This window comes from Capra hircus, chromosome 24 (genome assembly GCF_001704415.2).
Source record: "Capra hircus breed San Clemente chromosome 24, ASM170441v1, whole genome shotgun sequence".
NCBI lineage: Eukaryota > Metazoa > Chordata > Mammalia > Artiodactyla > Bovidae > Capra > Capra hircus.
Window position 1 is genome coordinate 24,108,426 of NC_030831.1, and position 25,367 is coordinate 24,133,792.

General features: G+C 38.2%; 1 protein-coding gene across 1 annotated transcript in view; it reads left to right on the plus strand.

The window, feature by feature from the left end:
* CCDC178 (coiled-coil domain containing 178) overlaps nucleotides 4,461-25,367 on the plus strand; it is a 386,847-nt gene continuing 365,940 nt past the window's right edge. Inside the window, exons 1-3 of the mRNA XM_018039353.1 lie at nucleotides 4,461-4,464; nucleotides 14,102-14,191; nucleotides 18,434-18,573. Of these exons, the coding sequence (XP_017894842.1) occupies nucleotides 4,461-4,464; nucleotides 14,102-14,191; nucleotides 18,434-18,573 (234 nt within the window). The remainder of the gene's footprint in view (nucleotides 4,465-14,101; nucleotides 14,192-18,433; nucleotides 18,574-25,367) is intronic.

Genomic DNA, 25,367 nt, shown 5'->3' on the forward strand with positions numbered 1-25,367 from the left:
TTCTGCAGGCAAGCATATTGACATGGGTTGCCATTGCCTTCTCTGGGGGATCTTCCCCACCCAGGGATCGAATCTGCATCTCATAAGTCTCCTGCATTGGCAGGCAGGTTCTTTAGCACTAGGGCCACCTGGGAAGCCCCCTTTTGCCATTTTAATTACAGTATACTTTCATAACCCCCAAAGCACCCCAATACCATTATAGAGCTGCCACTATTTCCCCTCCACCCAGTCCCTGGCACATATTTACTTGCCTTGTGGGAACATCATGGGCCTGGTGGGTGTTGACTAGTTCCTGGGGAAGCCTGGCAGCATAACCTCCTTTGAGCGTGCCCACTACACGTGCATGGTGAATTTCCGTGTAAGGCCCATGATCAGGCTCGCTGTGGAATCCAAGAACCCAGCTTCCCCCTCCAAGCCAGGCACAAGGAGCAGCCGAAGCCGCAGGCTAAGTTGGATCTGGAAGGGCGATGCATCATGGAGGAGTCAGGGAACATGCCTTTGCAGGTGCAGTTGATCCGCACCCGGTGATTTGCTGGGAGGACCACACTTGCAGCCCCTATCAAGAAATCCAATCAGGTCAACTGGTCCTGTGAAGTCATCGGCGAAAGAGTCAAATGAACCGGCTGCACATGAAAGTGTTGTCCTTCCCCGATGGCCTGACAATGGACATCAAGAGAGAGGTGTCGGCCACCAGGAGCCCAAGCATCCACCCGCTACTTGACAGAGAAGTTCGAGTGGGACGTGGCCGAGAATCACAAAATCCGGTGCTTGGGACCGCCAGCACCAGCCTGACCTCCTCAAGGACATCACCACGAGTGTGTGGTCCCTCAAGGAGATCATGTGTGGCGTGTTGACTGGTGTCTCGGGGTGGGGAGGGGGCGCTGCGCCAGGAGGATGCGCGGACATGCGCTTTGAGGTCCTTGATGTAACACCGCCCAGGGGTGCCACACAGATCACGCCCACTGCCCGCCTGGTGCCGCCTCTACACCGCGTGCCTACTGCCAGCCTGGGTTCATGGAGCCCGGTATTTTGTGGAGACCTGGTGTCAGGAGCAACTGTTCAGGGGCATCCACGGTATCCGCTGGTACAGAAGCGGGCTGCATCTTCCAGCAGCCCCAGGTGGCCTGCACCCCCATATTTGTCGTTAAGGTCTGTCAGCGTCTTTTGGCCTCACCGCCGACCTGAGATCCCACAGCGGTGGGCGCCCAGTCCTTCCCGAGGGTTTGTGTTGACCACTTTCAATCCGGCCCAAAGGAGTGTTTGCCGACACCAGCGCCCCAGCCAGGTCGCGGCTGAGAAGTGCAAACGCAGAGGCCCGAAGGAAGGCATCGCCGCTGCACAACTTCTGGACAATTCCTGGCACAGTACCTGCTCGGCCATGATTGCCCGCAGCGTCCAGCTGGGATTTCTCAAGATACCGCGAGAACATCTAGAGGCAGGGATGCTCTGCCTATGGGGTTCAGGTGCACACTAGGCGCTACCTGTCAACCTTAAAGCTTGATGGCCTTTCTTCTGATGTTTAATCAGGATTTCATAGGTAACAGAATTGCTTTCACAGCAGGGACTTATTTGGTGGGTAAGGGTGTGGGAAGGAGGGGTGGGTGGCTGCTTTGGATGGTTCATATAAATGAATAGGTGAAATAGTTGGCTTTGTTTTTCTTCTTTTAAATTATAATTATGTCTAGATTCTTTTTTGTGTCTAAATAATATTCCGTTGTATGAATATTCCGCATATTGTTTTATAAATTCATCAGTAGATGGTTATTTGGATTATTTCCACTTTGGGGTTATTATGAATAATGTTATGAATACTGAAGTACAAGTTTTTTATATGGACATCTGTTTTCACTTCTGTTTGTACTGGATGGAATTGGGTCATTTGGTAACTTGATGTTTGACCTTCTGAGTAATTGCCAATTTTTTTTTTCCAAAGCAGCTGCAATATTTTACATTCCAAACAGCAATATATGAGGATTCCTGTTTTTCTACCCCTTGTCTACACTTGTTAAATTGTTAGTTTTTAAAGCGTTATTATCGCAATCTTGGGTGTGAAATGGCATCTTTTTGTGGTTTTGATTTGCATTTCTCTAATAATTAATGATGCAGATCTTTAAATATCTCTGCTGTCACTTGTATATCTTCTTTGGAGAAATACCTCTTTAAATCTTTGGCCCATTTTTAAATTGGGTGGTTAGTATTTTTCTACTATTGAGTCATGCTAATTCTTTATATTTTTTAAAAACTAGACTTTTGTTGGATATATGATTTACAAATGTTTTTGCTTGTAGTAAGGGTTGTGTTTTCACTTTCCTTTTTTGGAGTTTTTATATGATGTTTTAAAAATTGAGATATAGTTGATTTACAGTGTTTCAGGTGTACAGCAAAGTGATTCAGTTAGTGTTTTCACTTTCTTGATAGTGCCCTTTGCAGCACAAAATTTTTATTTTCATGATATATATGATTTTTAAAATTGTTTGTTCCTTTGATGTCATATCCAAGGTAACATATATTCACTCCTCTTCACATATATTCACTCCTGTTTTCTTATAAGAGTTATAGTTTTGTCTCTTGTAGTTAAGTTTATAATCCATTTTGAGTTAATTTTTGTACATGGTTTGAGGTAGGAGTCAAAATTCATTCTTTTGTATTCCTTTACCCAGTACTGACTGTTGAAAAATGACTTTTCTTTCCTCACTGAATAATCTTGGCATGCTTGTAAAAATCAACAGACTGTAAATATGGGTTTATTTCAGGAATCTCAATTCTATTCCATTGAGCTACATGTTTGTCTTTATGGCAATACCACACTGGCTGATTATTATAGATTTGTAGTAATTTTTGAAATCAGGAAGTATGATCCCTCCAAGTTTGCTCTTCTTTTTCAAGATTAATTCAACTAAACTGGGTCCCTTGCATTTCCGTCTTAATATTAGGGTCAGTTTGAGAATTTCTGGGGGAAATGGCAATTGAAATTTGATAGAAATTGCATTGAACCTGTCATTTTGAAGAGTTTTGGTGTCTTCAAAAAGTTATGTCTTAGAATCCACTAACAGAAGGTATATTTCTATTAATTTAGATATTTATTTTTTCACTGTTTTGTAGATTCTAGTGAAATTTAAGCCAAACAAGTCTTGCACTTATTTTGTTAATTTTATTGCTAAATATTTTATTTTTTGATGCTTTTATTGTATCTTGTATGCTTTTTATTTCACTTTCTTGCCTAATGACTGACTCAAACCTGCAGAACAGTGTTGAATAAAAATGGAAGAGTCTAGATATGGTTATCTTTCTCCTGGTCTTAGGGGAAAGAAACTTCATTCTTTACTGTAATATCTTATGTTAGGTATGGATTTTTTACAAGGTGAAAAAATCATGTTGAGCAAGTTTTCTACTATCCCCATTTTGTTGAGTGTTTTTTATTTTTAATCAAGAATTGGTTTGAATTTTGTCAAAATTTTTTCTGCATCTATTGAAATGTGTTGGTTTCTTCTTTGATATTAGTATCCATATTACTGTTTGATTGAAATATTACTGGGCTACATCTCACTTGGACATGATGTATAATTCCTTTAACATGCCTCTAGTCTTAGTTTCAGAGAAGGCAATGGTAATCCAGTCCAGTACTCTTGCCTGGAAAATCCCATGGACAGAGGAGCCTGGTAGGGTACAGTCCATGGGGTCGCAAAGAGTCGGACACGACTGAGCGACTTCACTTTCATTTTTCCCTTTCATGCATTGGAGAAGGAAATGGCAACCCACTCCAGTGTTCTTGCCTGGAGAATCCCAGGGACAGGGGACCCTGGTGGGCTGCCGTCTATGGGGTCGCACAGAACCGGACACGACTGAAGTGACTTAGCAGCAGCAGCAGCAGCACCAGCAGACTTAGTTAGGTAGTATGTTGTGAAGATCCATATTCCTAAGGAAGTATTTTTTTGTATATTCTTATTTTCTTGTAATGTATTTGTCTAGTTTTGCTGTCAGGGTTATATGGGGCTCATATGTATATTTAGCAAGTGTTGCTCCGCTTTCATTTTTTGGCAAAATTTATGAAACTTTGGTGAAACATTCTTTAAATATTTGATGATGTTCACTAATGAAGCCTTGTGTTCAAGAATTTTTTCTTTGTGGGAGGATTTTTTCTATTACTATTTTAGTTTTTTTCCTTGTTATAGTTCTGTTCAGACTTTTTATTTTTCCTTGAATCAATTTGGTAGTTTGTGGCTTTCTAGGAATTTGTTCATTTCATTTAGATTATCTAATTTATTGGCAGAGTCTTGTTTATAGTATTTTCTTATCAACTTCTTGCTAAGATAATAATATCCTTTCATTCTAGCTTATAGTACTTTGAGTGTTGACATTTCTGTTCCCTTGGTTAGTTAGGCTAAAGTTTGTCAATTTTGTTAATCTTTTCAAAGAACTACCTACACTATTTTCCACAGATGTATCGAATTATTAGCGGTATGGGTATAGCAGTATTGCCACAACATACCACATCATATCTAATCATTATTATATAATTCAGTTCAGTAAAGGTAAATTGCCCAATCATATCTGACTCTTCGTAACCCCGTGGACTGCAGCACGCTAGGCTTTCCTGTCCATCACCAACTGCCAGAGCCTACTCAAACTCATGTCTATTGCGTTGGTGATTTCATCCAACCATCTCACCCTCTGTCATACCCTTTTCCTCCCTCCTTCAATCTTTCCCAGCATCAGGGTCTTTTCCAGTGAGTCAGTTCTTCGCATCAGGTGGCCAAAGTATTGGAGTTTCAGCTTCAGCATCAGTCTTTCCAATGAATATTCAGGACTTATTTCCTTTAGGATTGACAGGCTGGATCTCCTTGCAGTCCAAGGGACTCCCAAGAGTCTTCTCCAACACCACAGTTCAAAAGCATCAATTCTTCAGCTCTTAGCTTTCTTTATAGTCCAACTCTCACATCCATACATGACTATTGGAAAAACCATAGCTTTGACTAGACAGACCTTTGTTGGTAAAGTAATGTCTCTGCTTTTTAATATGCTGTCTAGGTTGGTCATACTTTTCTTCCAAGGAGCAAGTGTCTGTTAATTTCATGGCTGCAGCCACCATCTGCAGTGATTTTGAAGCCCAGAAAAATAGTCTCTCACTGTTTCCATTGTTTCCCTATCTATTTGTCATGAAGTGATGGGTGATATTAGTTTTCTGAATGTTGAGCTTTAAGCAAAGTTTTTCACTCTCCTCTTTCACTTTCATCAAGAGGCTCTTTAGTTCTTCACTTTCTGCCATAAGGATGGTGTCATCTGTGTGTCTGATGTTAATGATATTATTTCTCCTGGCAATCTTGATTCCAGCTTGTGCTTCTTCCAACCCAGCATTTCTCAAGATGTACTCTGCATATAAGTTAAATAAGCAGGGTGGCAATATACAGCCTTGACATACTCCTTTTCCTATTTGGAACCAGTCTGTTGTTCCATGTCCAGTTCTAACTGTTGCTTCTTGACCTGCATACAGATTTCTCAGGAGGCAGGTCAGGTGGTCTGGTAGTCCCATCTCTTGAAGAATTTTCCAGTTTGTTGTGATCCACACTGTTAAAGGCTTTGGTGTAGTCAATACAGCAAAGATAGATATTTTTCTTTAATTCTCTTGCTTTTTCTATGATCCAATGGATGTTGACAATTTAATCTCTGGTTTCTCTGCCTTTTCTAAATACAGGCGACCATGTGGAAGTTCACTGTTCACATAACGTTGAAGCCTAGCTTGGAGAATTTTGAGCATTACTTTGCTAGTACGTGAGATGAGTGCAATTGTGTGGTAGTTTGAGCATTCTTTGGCATTGCGTTTTTTGGGGATTGGAATGAAAATTGACCTTTTCCAATCCTGTGGCCAGCTGAGTTTTCCAAATTTACTGGCATATTGAGTGCAGCACTTTCACAGCATCATCTTTTAGGATTTGAAATAGTTCAACTGGAATTCCATCACCTCCACTAGCTTTGTTCATAGTGATGCTTCCTAAGGCCCACTTGACTTTGCATTCCAGGATGTCTGGCTCTAGGTGGGTGATCACACCATCGTGGTTATCTGGATCATGAAGATCTTTTTTTGTATAGTTCTGTGTATTCTTGGCACAATATAAATTTAAAATTGCTGTAATTTACATTTTTATTATCAAATAAAAAAATTTTTGTATGCTTATTTAATCTTTTTATTTACTCTTGTTTGAACCTTCTGGTGGTGATTTGGTAATTTTTATAAACATGAATGGCTCAGCAGTAAAGAATCTGCCTCCATTGCAAAAGATGCAGGAGACATGGGCCTGATCCCTGGGTCTAATCCTTAGGTTGCAAAGATCCCATCAAGGAGGAAATAGCAACCCACTGTAGGATTCTTGCCTGAAAATTTTTGTTTATTTCAAACAGTGCTCTAGAAACATCCTTGTACACATATTCTGTGTGACTAAGATATACTTACTAATAGAACTGGTAGGTGCATGATATGTGTGTCGTTGACTTTATTGAATAATATACTCACTAATTTCCAATGCCATGGCAGTGTAGGAATGTTTCAGTTGCTCCATTTTCTTTCTACCACTTGATATTACTACACTTTTAAATTATTGGCCATTTACATATTACTTAAGTGTATCTAATTGTGATTTTAATTTGAATTTTTCTGTCTGCTATGAAGTTGAATTTTTTTATGTGCTGTTGGGCATTTTAATTTTTATTTTTTGAAATTGACTATTTGTGTCTTTTTTTCTGATTTTCTAATGAGTCACATTTTTTTTTCTTGATTTGTAAAAGTTCTTAATTTAATGTGAATAATAGCCTGAAATGAATTGTATGTAGCTAATATCCTTTTATACTTGTGCCTTGTATTTTTAATTTACTTATTATTTAGTATCACCTTTTGATGAACAAAAGTTCTATTTTTTCAAGCTTTTTATATATTATTTCTTTCTATATTTTTTCTCATCTATATGTCTTTTTTCTTCTCTATATGTCTATTTCTTTTTATATGTTATTAAGACAGTCTCTACCCTGAGATTATGAAGATATCCATCCACATTCTGTCTCAACGTTTTTGAGTTTTGACTTTCACATTTAGGTTTCAGTCCACCTCATATTGAATTTATGTGTTATTTGAGTTGTGGTGTCTACTGCTCTTTTGTAGTTGATTACTTTTGACTCTATACTGATTATTGTTCTTGGAAAATTATTTCTGGGAATTTCATGAAACCTAAGAAATAGATGATTTCTTCTGCATTACATTTGCTTTTGCTTCTGCCAGGAACCTAAAGCTCTACTGATATGGTCCAAACTTAAAATTATTCATGACTTAAGAGTTCCATGGACTTTCCAATGAAGAAAATCTAATCTTCAAGTGAGGACCACCCAAAGTCTCAGCGATGAGATTTTTTGTTTTTGTTTTCTTTTTGGTGTACACTCAACGTGGAGGACATTTCACTATAGTTCTTTGAGTTCTTTTAAAGGTTGTTGAGGTGGTTTATGTTTCTGTTTATTTCTGGTTTACATTTACTCTGAGGCTGTAGCCCTTTGCTGTCCAAAGTCAGTGTGAATTTTACAGTTTAGTTTGAAGTTAAGAGGTTTAACATTTTTTGTGCTGTAGGCCCTTTGAAGTCTGTTGAAGCTTACACTCTGTTTTGAGAATATATTTTTAGTGTATTATAAAAAATACAAAAAGTACTTTATAAGAAGTACAAAAGTATTTGAAACTAAAGAAAAAAATTTCTTATCCAAGCTCATGGATGTTCTGTCCATAGAACTTTAAGAATTCTTGAGACTAGACTTTATTATTTTCTGTCACTTATATGTCATCAAACATCTTTGGAGCCAGCCCAAGGTTTTCAGGAACTGCAAATGACCTTTATGTAATTGTCACTTTTATACTCTGGTGCTCCAGAGAAAATTCTAGGTTCCTATCTCCTTTGATTTTTCCCTAGTGTTTTCTGTCTTGTTCAGCTTTTCTCTCATGTGTATATGTAATGATCATAATTAAAGAGACATGACATATATCATCATGATATATGGAAAAATTGATTTAATGAACCTATCCTGCCATTCCAAGAAATATGAGTACTATACCCCATTATTTTATATTGAATCTTATTTTATATGAGAGAAATTTTTCTGGCTTAACAGTTTTAATCCCCTCTTAAATTCTGCTTCCTTAAAAATCTGAGAGATAATATGTTTTAGGATATTCCTCAAAGAGGGTCTTGCTGTATATAAATTATACCTTATGCTTAAGGAAAAAAATGATTCTGAGGTAAAATAAAACTGGGAAATTATATATAATTTGCCTTTTACTTGGAAGTTTTTTTTAATGAGCACTAAAATTGAAAGCCCTGAAATGTTCTACAGTGAAGATACTTGCTTAAACCATGTTATTTGATAATAGAATATTTTCTTTATATACTTATTAGAGTATCATTGGATTATATATATATATGCATATATGTATATATATATTTAACTCTTTATTTTATATTAGAGTATAGTTAGTTCAGTCGCTCGGTCACGTCCGACTCTTTGAGACCCCATGAATTGCAGCATGCCAGGCCTCCTTGTCCATCACCAACTCCCAGAGTTCACTCTGACTCATGTTCATCGAGTCAGTGATGCTATCCAGCCATCTCATCCTCTGTCGTCCCCTTCTCCTCCTGCCCCCAGTCCCTTCCTGCCGACGTCAAGCCTCAGCAGAGTCCAGGGATATCCTCAGGATGGATGATGTCAGCGAATGAAGAAAGATAAAGAGATAAGGAAATCATGACACAGGGTGACCAAGCTCCTTTGGTGAGCAAGGCCCACTTACTTTATTTTCAGAGAGGGCTTTTGTACCCTGAGTTGTACATACAGCAAGGTGAAAAATGCAGAGTCAACTCAACATTCCATCAGTATTAACTTTTATCGATACCAAGTTCCTTCCTGCAAGAGTCTTATTTTTTGTATATTATCTTATGGCCCAGAGGCCTGTTGATATTTTATGACCCCTTTTTGATAAAGGTTTGTCAGCCAGAACAATAATTTTCCCTTAAAGTGTTTCTTCTTAAATTCCTAGCCTGTGCCACCCTTAAAGTACAGAGTTACATTTTTATGGAGCAAAGATTCAGTGGGTTACAGCAAAGAGAGAACTTACTAACTCAAAGTCTAATGTTGCTAATGCTAAAGCTGCTGCTTATTTCTTCTACATCCTGACTATATGCACTCCCAGGAACACAATGGATAAGGGATGTGAGAACTTGGCAGCAATCATAGGCTCAACAGTGTTGCAAGAGTCTGGATAAACCTGCCAAGTAAGCTAGAATGCTAACAGGGGGTTTGAATTGAAACACTCTTATCTTGTCCAGGAGACCTATTAACTAAAGACCTAAGTTAACTCTTTCCAGAGATAGGGGGTCAGGGACAGCCCCCTATTAATGTCAGAAGAGTTAGAGAAAGACATAAAATAGTAAGACAGACAGATTCTGGTTTTGGGGTAGATGCTCAAGCAGGTCCAGGGGGTCCTTGGAGTCCTGAGGCCTTGCTTATCAGGACTCTTCCGAATGACCTTGTCATGGGTGGGATCTCACATGCTGGCTCCTGGCACCTCCCAGCATCAGAGTCTTTTCCGATGAGTCAACTCTTTGCATGAGGTGGCCAAAGTACTGGAGTTTCAGCTTCAGCATCATTCCCTCCAAAGAAATCCCAGGGCTGATCTCCTTCAGAATGGACTGGTTGGATCTCCTTGCAGTCCAACGGACTCTCAAGAGTCTTCTCCAACACCACAGTTCAAAAGCATCAATTCTTCAGCACTCAGCTTTCTTCACAGTCCAACTCATATCCATACATGACCACTGGAAAGACCATAGCTTTGATTAGTTGGACCTTTGTTGGCAAAGTAATGTCTCTGCTTTTTAATATGCTATCTAGGTTGCTCATAACTTTTCTTCCAAAGAGTAAGCATCTTTTAATTTCAAGGCTGCAATCACCATCTGCAGTGATATTGGAGCCCCCAGAAATAAAGTCTGAAACTGTTTCCAGTGTTTCCCTGTCTATTTCCCATGAAGGGATGGGACCAGATACCATGATCTTTGTTTTCTGAATGTTGAGCTTTAAGCCAGCTTTTTCACTCTCCACTTTCACTTTCATCAAGAGGCTTTTTAGTTCCTCTTCACTTTCTGCCATAAGGGTGGTGTCATCTGCATATCTGAGGATATTGATATTTCTCCCTGCAATCTTGATTCCAGCTTGTGCTTCTTCCAGCCCAGCCTTTCTCATGATGTACCCTGCATAGAAGTTAAATAAGCAGTGTGACAACATACAGCTTTGATGTACTTCTTTTCCTATTTGGAACCAGTCTGTTGTTCCATGTCCAGTTCTAACTGTTGCTTCCTGATCTGCATATATCTTTCACCAGTATCTTACAGTTTTTTGTGTATGGATGTTTCAGTTCCCTGGTTAAGTTTATTCATATGCATTTTATTCTTTTTATGCTATTGTAAATGGGTTTGCTTTGTCTGATGTACGTATGTATAAGGTAATACACATTGATGTATCAGTTGCCTCTGATATATTTAGGTTTCCATTTACAAGGAATGTCTTTTATCATCCCTTCATTTTGAGCTTATATATGCCCTTAAATCTAGAATGAGTCTCTTCTAGCAGCATATGTATAGATCAGTTCAGTTCAGTTGCTCAGTTGTGTCTGACTCTTTGCGACCCCATGAATCACAGCACACCAGGCCTCCCTGTCCATCACCATCTCCCAGAGTTCACTCAGACTCACGCCTATCGAATCCATGATGCCATCCAGCCATCTCATCTTCGGTTGTCACCTTCTTCTCCTGCCCCCAATCCCTCCCAGCATCAGAGTCTTCTCCAGTGAGTCAACTCTTCGCATGAGGTGGCCAAAGTACTGGAGCTTCAGCTTTAGCAACATTCCTTCCAAAGAAATTCCAGGACTGATTTCCTTCAGAATGGACTGGTTGGAACTCCTTGCAGTCTAAGGGACTCTCAGGAATCTTCTCCAATACCACAGTTCAAAAGCATCAATTCTTCAGTGCTCAGCCTTCTTCACAGTCCAACTCTCACATCCATACATGACCACAGGAAAAACCATAGCCTTGACTAGACGGACCTTAGTCGGCAAAGTAATGTCTCTGCTTTTGAATATACTATCTAGGTTGCTCATAACTTTTCTTCCGAGGAGTAAGCGTCTTTTAATTTCATGGCTGCAGTCACCATCTGCAGTGATTTTGGAGCCCCAAAAAATAAAGTCTGACACTGTTTCCCCATCTATTTCCCATGAAGTGGTGGGACCGGATGCCTTGATCTTCATTTTCTGAATGTTGAGCTTTAAGCCAGCTTTTTCACTCTCCACTTTCACTTTCATCAAGAGGCTTTTTCGCTCCTCTTCACTTTCTGCCATAAGGGTGGTGTCATCTGCATATCTGAGGTTATTGATATTTCTCCTGGAAATCTTGATTCCAGCTTGTGTTTCTTCCAGTCCAGCATTGCTCATGATGTACCCTGCATAGATGTTAAATAAGCAGGGTGACAATATACAGCCTTGACGTACTCCTTTTCCTACTTGGAACCATTCTGTTGTTCCATGTCCAGTTCTAACTGTTGCTTCCTGACCTGCATACAGATTTCTCAAGAGGCAGGTCAGGTGGTCTGGTATTCCCATCTCTTTCAGAATTTTCCACAGTTTGTTGTGGTCCACATAGTCAAAGGCTTTGGCATAGTGAATAAAGCAGAAATAGATGTTTTTCTGGAACTCTCTTGCTTTTTCGATGATCCAGCGGAGTTGGCAATTGGATCTCTGGTTCCTCTGCCTTTTCTAAAACCAGCTTGAACATCAGGGATTTCACGGTTCACGTATTGCTGAAGCCTGGCTTGGAGAATTTTGAGCATTACTTTACTAGCATGTGAGATGAGTGCAATTGTGCGGTAGTTTGAGCATTCTTTTGCATTGCCTTTCTTTGGAATTGGAATGAAAACTGCCCTTTTCCAGTCCTGTGGCCACTGCTGAGTTTTCCAAATGTGCAGGCATATTGAGTGCACCACTTTCACAGCATCATCTTTCTTCCAAGGAGTAAGTGTCTTTTAATTTCATGGCTGCAATCACCATCTGCAGTGATTTTGGAGCCCCCAAAAAATAAAGTCTGACACTGTTTCCACTCTTTCCCCATCTATTTCCCATGAAATGATGGAACCAGTTGCCATGATCTTCGTTTTCTGAATGTTGAGCTTTAAGCCGGCTTTTTCGCTCTCCTCTTTCACTTTCATCAAGAGGCTTTTTAGTTCCTCTTCACTTTCTGCCATAAGGGTGGTGTCATCTCCATATCTGAGGTTATTGATATTTCTCCTGGAAATCTTGATTCCAGCTTGTGTTTCTTCCAGTCCAGCATTTCTCATGATACATCTTGTTTTTGTTTTTTTTTTAATTTGCTTAACCACTCTGCTTTTTTTTATTGGAGAGTTTAACTCATTTTCATTTAATGTGATTATAATAGATAAGGATTTCCTAATGTCATCTTGTTGATATTTTATGCGTGTTTTGTAGTTCTTTTGTTTAGTTATTCTTTTCTTGCTGTCTTCCTTTTTTTTTTTTTAACAATACTGTATTGGTTTTGCCATACATCAACATGAATCCACCACGTGTGTACATAAGTTCCCACTCCTGAATCCCCTCTCATCTCCCTCCCCATACCATCCCTGTGGTTTATCCCAGTGCACCAACCCCAAGCATCCTGTATCCTGCATCGAACCTAGACTGGCGATTTGTTTCTTATATGATATTATACATGTTTCAGTGCCACGGTCCCAAATTGTCTTCCTTTTTGAATTGATGACTTTTCATAGCAGTATACTCTGATTCCCTTCTTTTTTTTCTTTGTGTGTCTACTGTATGTTTTTGCTTTGTGGTTTCTTTAAGGCTTAAATGAATTATTTATAGATGTAACAGTCTATCTTGAGCTAATAGCAACTTAATTTCAATCACATGCAAAAACTCTACCCTTTTAAACACCCAGCTTCCAAATTTTGTGTCTTTGATGTCACAATTTAAATCTTTTGTATTTTGTATCTATTAATAAATTATTGCAGTTATAGCTATTTTAGTATTCCTGTCTTTTAACTTTTATACTAGAGTTAAATATTTAATTCCTCACTATAGTATTGGAGTATTTTTTATTTGAATATGCACTTACCTTTACTGACTTGTTTTATGTTTTTATTTTTGTGTTACTAATTCATGTCCTTTTAACTTGAAAAACTCCTTTCAGCGTTTGTTATAAAGCAGGTCAAATAGTGATGAGCTCCCCGTTTTTTGTCAGGAAACTCATTCTTTTTCACTTCTGAAAGACGTTTGCCAGCAAAGAAGCTGAGGTCCTCTGCAGAGCAGGCACTGGGAGGCATGATCATTGCTGCTTCATGCCTGATGTTGATAGCCTTTGCCATTCTTCCTGTGCCAGGTCATGTTTATGCCTCTCAGCTTCGCTGATCTCTGAGTGAGATGAAATAAAGGACTATCCTTTGTGCAGTTCTCCCAAAATTTGATTCATAAGAATTGTTTATCATTTCAGTGCCCCCAAAGGGAAGCTGGCAGCTCACACTTTCGCAGGGAGAGGGACTATTTCAGACCAGAGTTTTCCGGCATGACTTACGGAACGGGATAATGCAGACAAAATGAAGCTATCTTCCTTCCCATTTTGTGTGGTTATTCTGTTTTTCATATTTTTGGTCCATGTGGCTGAAGTTTCTTAAGTGGACTCTTTAGACTTCCTGAGGCTGTTTTTGTTTGTGTGTCACTGTCTGATTGTTAATGATTATTGAGATGGAAGCTAGGGTCTCCAACCCCATCATTTTTGGTGATGTTACTCTGAATGAGTTTTTTTGCTTTTAATAGGTGTGTGCTATCTTGAATACCTTCTTGTAAGAGTTAAGCCAATCGAAAAATGAAACATCTGAAGATATTCTACTATGTTTTTGTTTAATATCGATATTATAGTTGCTTTTTCAAGGACAACACGTTTACAACATAGCTTTGTACATTATTTTGCTTGTTTTAAATGTATATATTAACTACTTACTGAAATTTTTATTTTCTTTTAAAAAGACAATGCCACATCACAAGCTTTGGTTCGATTTGTTACCCCTGAGGAAGCTGTTGAGGTTATTCATGAAGATAAGATGACAAACACTGAAGGTGAGGGCAGAATCTAAATTGTATAGTAACCTACGTAAACTGTATTTATGTTCACTCATTTGTTTGTGATGCCAGTGTTATATTTTTATTAAGAAATAAACCTAAATATCATTAATAGTTAACAATGACTGATAAATAATATATGGATATAATATTTTAATAAATTTTATAGTGTATTGTTAATTAAAATTTGATTCATAAGAATTGTTTATAATTTCAGAAATTTATGAATTTTAAAAATAAACAGTTTCTTTATCCTTCATGTTAGGACTGACATGTGCTGGAAACTTTCCAGTTCATTAAGGATATGTTTCTTAGAATGAAAAAAAAGGGCTAATGTTTTGGGGTTGTGAAATCCAGAATTAAAAATTGTTCATTGAGATTCCATGAACCATTAGCTCAGAAAGTGTTTCTGGTATCCTATGTGGAAAGAAGTAGAAAGAGATGGTTAAATGTATGCATTTTATGTATGCTCTGTGTTTAGTTGCTCAGTCGTGTCCAAGTCTTTGCGACCCAATGGACTGTAGCCCGCCAGGTTCTTCTGTCCACGGGGATTCTCCAGGCAAGAATACTGGAGTGGGCTGCCATGCCCTCCTCCAGGGAATCTTCCCAACCCAGGGATCAAACCTGGGTCTCCCACATTGCAGGTGGATTCTTTACCATCTGAGCCACCAGGGACGCCCCATTCTATAGTGGGGTCACAAAGACTCAGACACAACTGAGTGACTGAACTGAGCTGAACTACTCTCCCAATCGCCTGCTTGTTTTTTAAACTATTTCTTCTATTATGTCCTGACCTATCTTGTTTCCGATGAGAAATATAGCAGTTCTTCACACCATGTCCTCTATATGTAATATGTCCTTTTGTATCTGGCTGCTTTAAAGATTTCCTCTTTAACTGGTTTTCTCTCTTTAATTGATGTTCTCACACATAGTTCTCTTTCTGTTTTTGTATTGTGTGAGATTTGTTGAGCTTCTTGGGTGTGTGAATTGATGTTTCTCATGAGATTTTGTAATTTTTTTGGCTGTTATTTCTTCAAATATTTTTCTCTCCAAATTTCCCTCTCTTCTCCTTCTAGACCCTCAACTTCACCTATGCTGGACTTTGACTATGTTTGATTTTTTTCCCTAGAATTCCCTGAGAATCTGTTCTTTTTTTCTTCATTTTTATTTCTTTTCTTTAGATTGGATAATTTCTATCAATCTGCCCATTCATTCTTTACTCAGGGAAAGGTCTCTTCCTAAGTTCCCCCACCGCCAGTGTATAACAAAACTAAAAGGAGCTTTGTTTTTCATTAAAAAAAAAGTTAACAGTACTTTCTGTTCATCACACAGAGGCTTTGCAAGGAGAAGAAATTATTTCTAAACTTATGAGCACTAGCTTATTCTATATTTTGGAGGAAAACCAGGATATTAAAAGGGGTAATGGAATGTGAGAAAAAAAAAAATCTGTGTTTGGATAAGAGTTTTTCCTCAGAGAACTGACTTCAGATAAAGGCATGATACAATAATTTCAGTGATGGATGTAAAGGAATTACATATTAAAAGCAGAAGAGAAGGAAGAATGGTAGTGATAAAATCTTAAATTATAGGGCTTGTGTGAATAAACTGTGTAAGGATCTAATTCATTGAGCGAGGAGAGCTGGCAGTTAATGAACATAAGCAACCCTTTGCCCACACAATCAGACCATCGATATTTTTTCTCAAATGGAAGTTTCATGTTGCAGTCTCAACAAACCTCAACTCTGGTTAGCTCCAGAAGGATCTTACTCTTATGCATCGATTCTGAGCAAGGATGTTGAAGTTGGGCTGGTTTTTAGAGAGAATGAGTGTCCTGCCTGAGTTTAATTCTTGAAATACTTACCCAATTTTTTATGCACGGGCTTTACAAGGTAGAGCTCTATCAACTTAATGTTTGACTAAAACTGTTAATTCCTTGTATCATGGAGTTGTAGGTGAAAATGATCTTATATAACACCCTGCCATCTGGTTCATGCATTCAGTGAGAAATCTAAGGTTAGAGATTGATTAGTTTTATCTCAAAAATCACAGTTATCAGTCAGTCAAGCTGATAAATGAATGACCAGAGACAGCAAATTTAGTGACCTAAGTGTATCTATAATGTGTGTAACATGAAAAAGAAGCAGAAAGGAAAATTGTAACTCATACCCTTAGTATTAGGATAAAGCATTAATAAGAACTCACAGATTCTTATTCTTTCTTGTGCTGCTTGTAGTGCCATGTCTTTTGTAGGCTTTTAGTGCAAACTCTAACTTTACAATATTTCCTTTTCCCCACTTTACCATATGTAAAATGTTAATCCTACACCATGGAGTGCCCTGGAAATTAATGAATAACTCATCTGGTAGGTTGAGAATGGCACATGTAGAAAAATGTTAAATGAGTCATTGCCCTCCTTGTTTCCTCCACATTTAATGAAGCAAAACAAATGCTTTGACTATAAGAAAAATTGTCTGCTTGTTAAATGTTTATTAAAACCCTATTTTTAGAGGGCTGGACAACTTGTCTGTATTAGGATATTTGGATAAGAGATCAATATGTAATTTTTACCGCTTTTTTTTTTTTTCCTTTTTTGGTCCTCTGAGTGTTACAGAGATGAAAAAATACATCTGTGTATGAAATAAAGAGTAAAAATAGAATATAACAACAAAAAAAGTCACGCCAAGTATGTGTGTTCGCCATGGTCAAAGCAAAGTAAAATACATTAGAATATCAGCGCCGATACCTTGAAGGAACATTCAAACTTCACAAATAAGTGACGTGAAACTTTTGAGATGTCCCTGAGATATCCTTTTAGAAACGCTTCTCTTCATTTCACCTCATTTTTAAATATAAAAACAACCTTCATGGTATTGTGTATACTCCCAAGCCAGAGAGAAATAATTTAAGTCCCAGCTCTCCCACCTCTCAGCTCTGTGCTGTGCAACACTTGATGTGAAAACTTCTGTAAGCTTTGATTTCCTAATATATGAAATCAAGACAAGAACCTATTTCAATTGATTGTTGTGAAGATTAAATAAAACGTGGCATCAAAAGTGCTTAGCATAGCCCCATGTTTGGTACATATATTTAGTGCTCAAAAATGTCAAAAAATATATATATTTTTTCCTATATGGACTATTATTCTGCATTTAGGATATGAATATATATGGGATAGACACATTGATAAATGAAACCTATGCCATTTTGACAGATAACGTATATTTGGAGGAGGATATTTTGAGATTTCATCTAAAGATATTTAAAAGACCTCAGTTTATATGAAGCTGTCTAAAATATTTACCATCTCTATATGTTGACACTATGTGTTGGGAAACAAAAAGCACAGACTGGAGGCAACAGCATTGCTTCCGTGTTCCTCAAGGTTAACTGAAATGAGAACATCAGTCTGTTCTCACTGAGGCCCCAAGCCTATTTTATGTCTTGCATTTAAGATCAGTGATTGCAGCTGTAATCCAGCTCAACAGGGTCCTTAGAGGCCACAGGACTGCAAGTAAGCACTTTGGTGGAGCTTCATGGACAACTTTGCTGAGCTTCTGCAACCTTCAGTTGATTCGGGACATACCAGGATTAGAATCACTGAGGCACATCCGACTGAGTGGATTTTATGATGAATACAACTTGAATGCCACAGTGAGAACATCAATCACTCTTCACATGAGACTTCAATTTTCAGAAATGGAAGGTAGAAAATGAGGTTATTATGAGGATGATGGGGACCTGCTTTTATTTATTTATTTTCAGCAGGAGAAACCATGCTGTATTTAAGGAAGAACTTCAATGCATGAGTGGTTGGATATTATTTACACTGGAAAATGTGGTGTCTCTTTGAGAGGAGAATTTAAAATATATGTCAAAGTCACTTCTTAAGTGATTCAAGGTCTATGCAGAAACAAATGGATTAACTGATTTTCTGCCTTTTTTCTTTCTTTTTTCATGATGCCATGGAACACTTCAACATTTAAATTTTCTTAAAGTTTTATTCTCACTTCTTAGGTTTATTTTTATTTGTTACATTTTATGTTATAAATGATCATTATATTTTAGTTTTCAGATTATTGGAAGGTTCATTCTATAATTCTCTGACCTTTATCAATCTGTTGATTGAAGCTGGAGTGTTAGTGCTAGTAAAGCAGAATACTTTTTGTACCTTCTGAACATCAAGGTTTACTGTTCTGTATATAACTGCGAACTGATGTCCTCTGTCTGCTTTATCTGTAGAGCTGAATAAAGGCCTTTACTTTGGCTACCCGTGCCGACGTGAAAGCTGTGCTTTAGTAAACATCCCAGCTCCATGTGTCAACAAGATGATTGCACACATTGAAGACGTGGAGTCTAAAATACAGGAGCATCTGAAACGGGTAAGTCACATCTAACATGCTGAAATTTTTGTATAGGGTCTCTTGGTTTCCCTGGTGGCTCAGTGGTAAAGAATCCGCCTACCAAGCAATTTACGCCTATTCAATCCCTGGGTCAGGAAGATCCCCTGGAGAAGGAAATGGCTACCCGCTGTAGTATTTGCCTGGGAAATCCCCTGGGCAGAGGAGCCTGGCGGGCTACGGTCCATGAGGTCATGAATGAGTCAGACATGACTGAGTGACTAAAGAACAACATAGGGCCTATCAGGGTCTGTTACTTAAAGAACCCTGGGAGTTATTTATTTATTTATTTTTAATGATTCTTGGACTTCTTTATAGAATCTTTGCTCAGTTGCACAATTTACTAATCTGGACATGTTTTTGATAGTGTCACTTCAGAAGGGTGAAATGACCTTATTAAATATATATTTTTTTCTCCTGCATGTTTGTTCTTTATCCAGCGGCAAGCATGCTAAGTAGTAATTTCCATAAGCCAACTTGACTAGTAAATTAAATAGTATTTACATCCTTTTCAGGAACACTAAACTGATAAGATGTTTAGATAAATAAATTGGTGTATAAAAGGACAGAATTCCCTTTCTAATGAGTTATTTAGTTCTAAAGAAATACTAAACAGGTCTGTTAAAAGAGAATACAATGATTCTTTGTCTTTTTAATGTTAAAATGTACCTTTATTATTCTGAAGAGGGTTTAATCTTGAAGTTACTATAACTATCTGTTATTTTCAAAGGATAATTTAGGAATTATTAAAAACCTTATCATACCTTTTATTCATATTACGTTTCTAAGTAATTAATTGGAAAAGACCCTGATGCTGGGAGGGATTGAGGGCAGGAGGAGAAGGGGATGACAGAGAATGAGATGGCTGGATGGCATCACTGACTCAGTGGACATGAGTTTGGCTAAACTCTGGGAGTTGGTATGGACAGGGAGGCCTGGTGTGCTGCGATTCATGGGGTCGCAGAGAGTAGGACACAACTGAGCGACTGAACTGGAGTAATTAATACACAACTACACTGCCCAGATAGGAACAAAAGTTTGCCAGAAATATGTGCTATTTCTTTTCCTTGATCACCGTTACTGTTTCTGGCTCTGAGAGAATTCCAGTGGGCCCCCGTCTTGCTTGATCTAAGGTGCTGTTTCCTTTCAGAGGAGTTAGAGTGCAGAATTTAAGATCACGGCCCTAAGAGCTGCAACTTCTGTGAGGTTAGATGAGAATGGTGATAATGATACTGTGTTGGATAACATATGACATGCACTCAATATATATTGACTATGTATTGTTATTTCTGTAACATTATTTATATCATTCTATGTTAGTATTTATATCTGTTGCTGCTATGTTCCCCCAAATTAGAACACTCCTTTAGAAAATGCTTTGCAGGTCATCTGTCTGATGGTGGCCTGGGCCTAGAAGAGTATAAGTAGATAGAAGAGAATTAACATTAATTAATATGATATGCTGGGACTTCCCAGGTGGCTCAGTGACGAAAGAATCCACTTGCCAATGCAGGAGACGCAAGAGACTTGAGTTCAATCCCCGGGTCGGGAAGGTCACCTGGAGGAGAGATTGGTAACCCACTCCAGTATTCTTACCTGGAAAATCCGTGGACAGAAGAGTCTGATGGGCCACAGTCCATGGGGTTGCAGAGAGTTGGAAACAGCTGAGCACAGACAGAATACGATATGCTCTACACTTCACAAGTGTTTTAATTAACAATTATGTATGTTGCTAACATGATGAAAATAGATTGATAGGTGGATATGAATAGTCAAAGGCCCCAACCTTTGGCCTCACACTGATAACTCCTGTCGATCAACAGTGGCATTAGATTAGAAGTACTATGCAACATAAATGTAATGTGCTTGAATCATCCCCAAACCATCCCCCAAGCCTGGTTCGTGGAAAAATTGTCTTCCGTGGAACCTGTCCCTGGTGCCAAAAAGGCTGGGCCACTGCTATAATATAACTGAGAACTATTGTTGAGTGGTTACTGTTCTGTCTAACTGATAGATGGAGAAATGATAATTTTAAATAGTTTAGAGTCTTATTTATGGTCATGAAACAGAGTTGGGATTCGATCACACTCCCCCTGTTGCCAAAGCCCATGTTCATTACCCATTCCTGCTCGGGATTCTGAGCAGTTAGCTAACTGTTAAAAACAATGGTTAATGGGCTAGCTAAAACAGTGACCTTATGCATGTGTGTTCAGTTGCTTCAGTTGTGTCCGACACTGTGACCCTATGACCTGTAGCCCGCCAGGCTCCTCTGTCCATGGGATTCTCCAGGCAAGAATACTGGAGTGGGCTGTCATGCCCTCTTCCAGGGGATCTTCCTGACCCAGGGATCAAACCTAGGTCTCCTTCAGGCAGATTCTTTACTGCTGAGCCACCAGGGAAGCCCAAAAAATGACTTCAGGTAAAGTAATTCACAAAATAAGCTAAGTATTTTGCAGCTTATCTTAAGGAAAAGTGAAAAAAGCAGCCTTTTTCTGTAGATATATTATGTAAATAAGCCAGCTGCCATAAGTTTCTCTATCCATTCATAGATGTTTAAATGTAATTCTGAATCTTGAAAAGAAAATTCCTCAAAGTAGGGTTACTGTGAACGTTTTACCTACATTTACTTTTTATAAGAGTGAGAAAACATTGGAAAATGATGGAAATAATTACCTGGATATCTTCCCATACAAATAAGAGGTTTTGATTTGCTTTTCTTCTACCTTATACGCCCACACTGCCTAGACTAGAGATGATTTTATTTAATTTAAAATTATCTCTACTCATTTGAAAGTTTCTTTTTCATTTAATCAATACAAGTTATTAAGATGCTACCATGACTTAAAAGAATGGCTCAGAGAGAAACTATTTAGAAATCATTCTTTAAATATAAAAAATTCATTGTATACAAGTAATAACTTTATCATTAATGGCAATAATAATATAGCTAATATTTATTGTTTACTGCACATCGCAGGCTGTATTAAACACTTAATATACATAATTTTTGAATCCTTATGGAAACCTTGTGAGGTAGAAACTGCCAATATCCCAAATTATGGATGAGGAAAATAATTCCAAAAGTTGATTTCTCCTTTCTCACAGAGCCGGTATCCAGACCAGGTGTGTCTCAGACCTAGGAACATCCTATTCACTACTACACTAAATAATCTCTCTGCTTAAGAGTATATCAACTGTGAGGACCCAATAACATGAATGTTAAAAGGCTTTTAATTGGAAAACCTTGCTTTACCTATACCATTTTTGTAACTGTTTTTAATTCTGAAATCCTTGTATTTGATCATCTCATCCCCTTGATCAAATACTTTGAGTTCTTTCATTCTGTTAATTCTGTTTCATTTGAAACTTCAAACCTCAGATCACTGTTTCCCATTCTATCATACCAATATTTTTACTTGCTTGCCTAATCAGTTCATCTCTTAAAACACTCACCAATTGATATATTTAGTCCTTTACTTCTGTATTTTGCCTTCCTTTTAGTCTGACAAAACGCAAAGTCTGATGAGCTCTTGTTAATGGTCTGTCATCTTCACTTCTACATCCAGGCTTCTGAATAGTGGTGGAGAACATTACGTTAATAATCCATATTTGAGATATTATGCATTCATGGTCTCCAGCCTCAGTGGGAACTTTAATAGTGCTCTGAAATCAATCTCTTTGTCAACCTGAACTTTCTCTAGTATTCTTTGGTGGCTTCTCCTGTCCTCTCTTTTGTGTAGGTTTCCAAATCCTCCTCCTCACTACTCTTTTCTCTCTTACTCCTCAGAGAGAATAGGAGACAAAATAGCAAGTGCCCCAAGCCCCTTTATCTCCCCCATGAACATTCTTGAATTCCACAAACATAATCTCTTTGTCCTTCTGTGGAGTATTTCCCCCTTCACCACAATGGCTCCCCCTTTGCCTGCATTCCATCTTCTGTCTTTGTAAGGATCTTGTTCCATCAGGCATTTTTCTCACCATCCTACCTTCCAAACCCCCCTTTTTTCTTAACTCCTATCAACATTTAAAATATTGATTTTTCTTGTTTTCAGGAAATTTTTTTTATTCCATAAATACTCTTAAATATATCCGTCCCCTTTTCAGTTTCTCTTCTCATTACACTTAACATCTGAAAAGAGTTGCCTAAATTTAGTATCTCTGATTCCTCACCTCCCAAATACTCATTCATTCATTGTAGTCTGTATTTGGCCCCCTATTCTAAGGAAAATATCTTCAAAAAAGTAACTTGTTTTTTCTATTATCTGTTGCTTCATGCATGCGTGTACACACACACACATACCAAAACTTTGTGGCTAGGACAAGACATTTATGGTTTTAGCAGTTATACTTAAATCTTTGAGACATTTTACATCTAGGACACATGTATGTACTTGAAGCCAAAGATAAGATAATGGTGGATTAAAAATGGCTACCCTCCTCCTTTCCATCTCCTTACCTTAACAGACAGTCTATTCTCTCAACCTTTAAACATAGATTTGGACTTGTGACTTGTTTCAAACAACAATATATCAGAAGAAGTGTCATACAGCTTCTAAGAAAAGTCTCAAGAGGCCTTGAAGCTTCTGCCTTCGCTCTTCTGCTGCCATAAGTTCACCAGGTAAAGAAGCATAATCTAGCCTCCTTGAAGATGAATGACCAAGTAGAGGGACAGGCCCAACCTACAGCAGTCACAAACCATCACTTGTGAGTGAGATTGTCTTGAGCTACCTATCCTAGTCAAGGTGCCAGGTGACTGCATTAGTTTGAGGTCATATTAGTGACCAAAAAAATCACACAGCTGAACCCATCATTCATTGGTGACTCAAATATGAGCAAATAAAATGGGGATTATTTTTAGCCACTGAGTTTAAGAATGGTTATTATGCAGCAGTAACTCTACATTGGTGAATATGACCCTGAAGTATACAGGCATATATGCATTATATGCCACAAATTATAGTGAGTAAAATGGAAAATTTGATTCTGTGTAGTGTGGAAAATGAAACTTGCTCCTTCTAATTACATGCTTCATAATATGCTTTTATATTTGGTAGGTAGTTCTATCCTTTTATTTTTCATTTTTAAATTTCTTTGACTATTCTGTTTTAAAATTTATTTGGCTGCATTGGGTCTTAGTTGCAGCACGTGGGATCTTTGTGGCCTCATGCGGGATCATTTGTTGAGGTGCATGGACTCTCTAGTTGTGGCAGCTGGGCTCCGGTAGTTGTGGCACGCAGGCTCTCTAATCATGGCATGCAGGCTTAATTTTGTGGCATGCAGGCTTTGGCGATTGGCATCCTGTGGGATCTTAGTACCCAATCAGGAGTTGAACCTGTGTCCCTTGTATTTTAAAGCAGATTTTTAACCACTGGACAGCCAGGAAAGTCCCTAAACTCTCACATACATGGATAATGAAATGATTACTTATTTTAGTCTGTTTTGTATTTAAATAATGACACTTATGTGTGCATGCATGCTAAGTTGCTTCAGTTGTGTCCAACTCTTTGCAACCCTGTGGACCATAGCCTGCCAGGCTCCTCTGTCCATCGGATTCTCCAGGAAAGAATACTGGGGTGGGTTGCCATTTCCTCCTGCAGGGGATCTTCCCGACCCAGGGATCGAACCTGCATCTCCTGTGACTCCTGCGTTGACAGGCAGTTTTTTATCACTAGCGCAACTGGGAAGTCCAAAGAAACTCATACCAAATTTAGTTTTTCTCTTTTATAATATTGTAGAGAAAAGATATATATGCCTTCAATTTATTATTATATTTACTTATATTCATTCCAGTATTTCTGTTATATCTAAATAAATTGTTATTTTTCATGCTATAAACTTTTTTCAAATATTTGGATACTCTTTTTTGTCCTTGTATTTATAAGTGATAAACCAACCAGTAAACTGATTACTGGTTGCTGGCATAAGTTTTTGTTGTTTTTTGTTGCTGTTATTATTTGTTTGCTTTTTAGTAACTGTCAGAGTCTGCTTACATCAAAGGCTTTTGTCCAGTATATAAAAATTTCTACTCAGGCTCTTTGTGAATAGGAAGTAATATGCTTAAGCAAGAAAGTTGTGGGCCTTTCCATTTGCCTTAATAAGCTTACTTTTGAGTTTATAGCCCCTTATAATCTTTTCAGTCATTCGTACATCTGCTTTTGTTTTTCCTCATGGACTTGTTTGCATCTATGTGAGATTCTGCTGGTTGTAGAAGCTCTATTTTGCTTCTCTCTAGAGCAGTAACTTACATTCTTAGATATTCTCTCCAACTTGGGCATATCTCCAATGTGGTCAGAGAATTTTTCTCATGGCAGTGTCAAGAGGGTAACTTTTTGGCTGTGTATTCTGGATTCTTTGGATGGAAAGCAGCAGACTGGAGTGATCTGTCTCATCACAGGTAGCCCCTCCATTATTTACTTTGGTCCAGTTCAGTTCAGTTCAGTCGCTCAGTTGTGTTTGACTCTTTGCAAGCCCATGGCCTATAGCATGCCAGGCTTCCCTGTCTATCACCAACTCCCAGAGTTTACCCAAATTCATGTTTATTGAGTCAGTGATACAGTCCAGCCATCTCATCCTCTGTCATCCCCTTCTCCTCCTGCCCTCAATCTTTCCCAGCATCAAGATCTTTTCTAATGAGTCAGTTCTTCTCATCAGGTGGCCAGAGTATTAGAGTTTCAGCTTCAGTATCAGTCCTTCCAATGAATATTCAGGACTGATTTCATATAGCACTGACTGGTTTGATCTCCTTGAAGTCCAAGGGATTCTTAAGACTCTTCAAC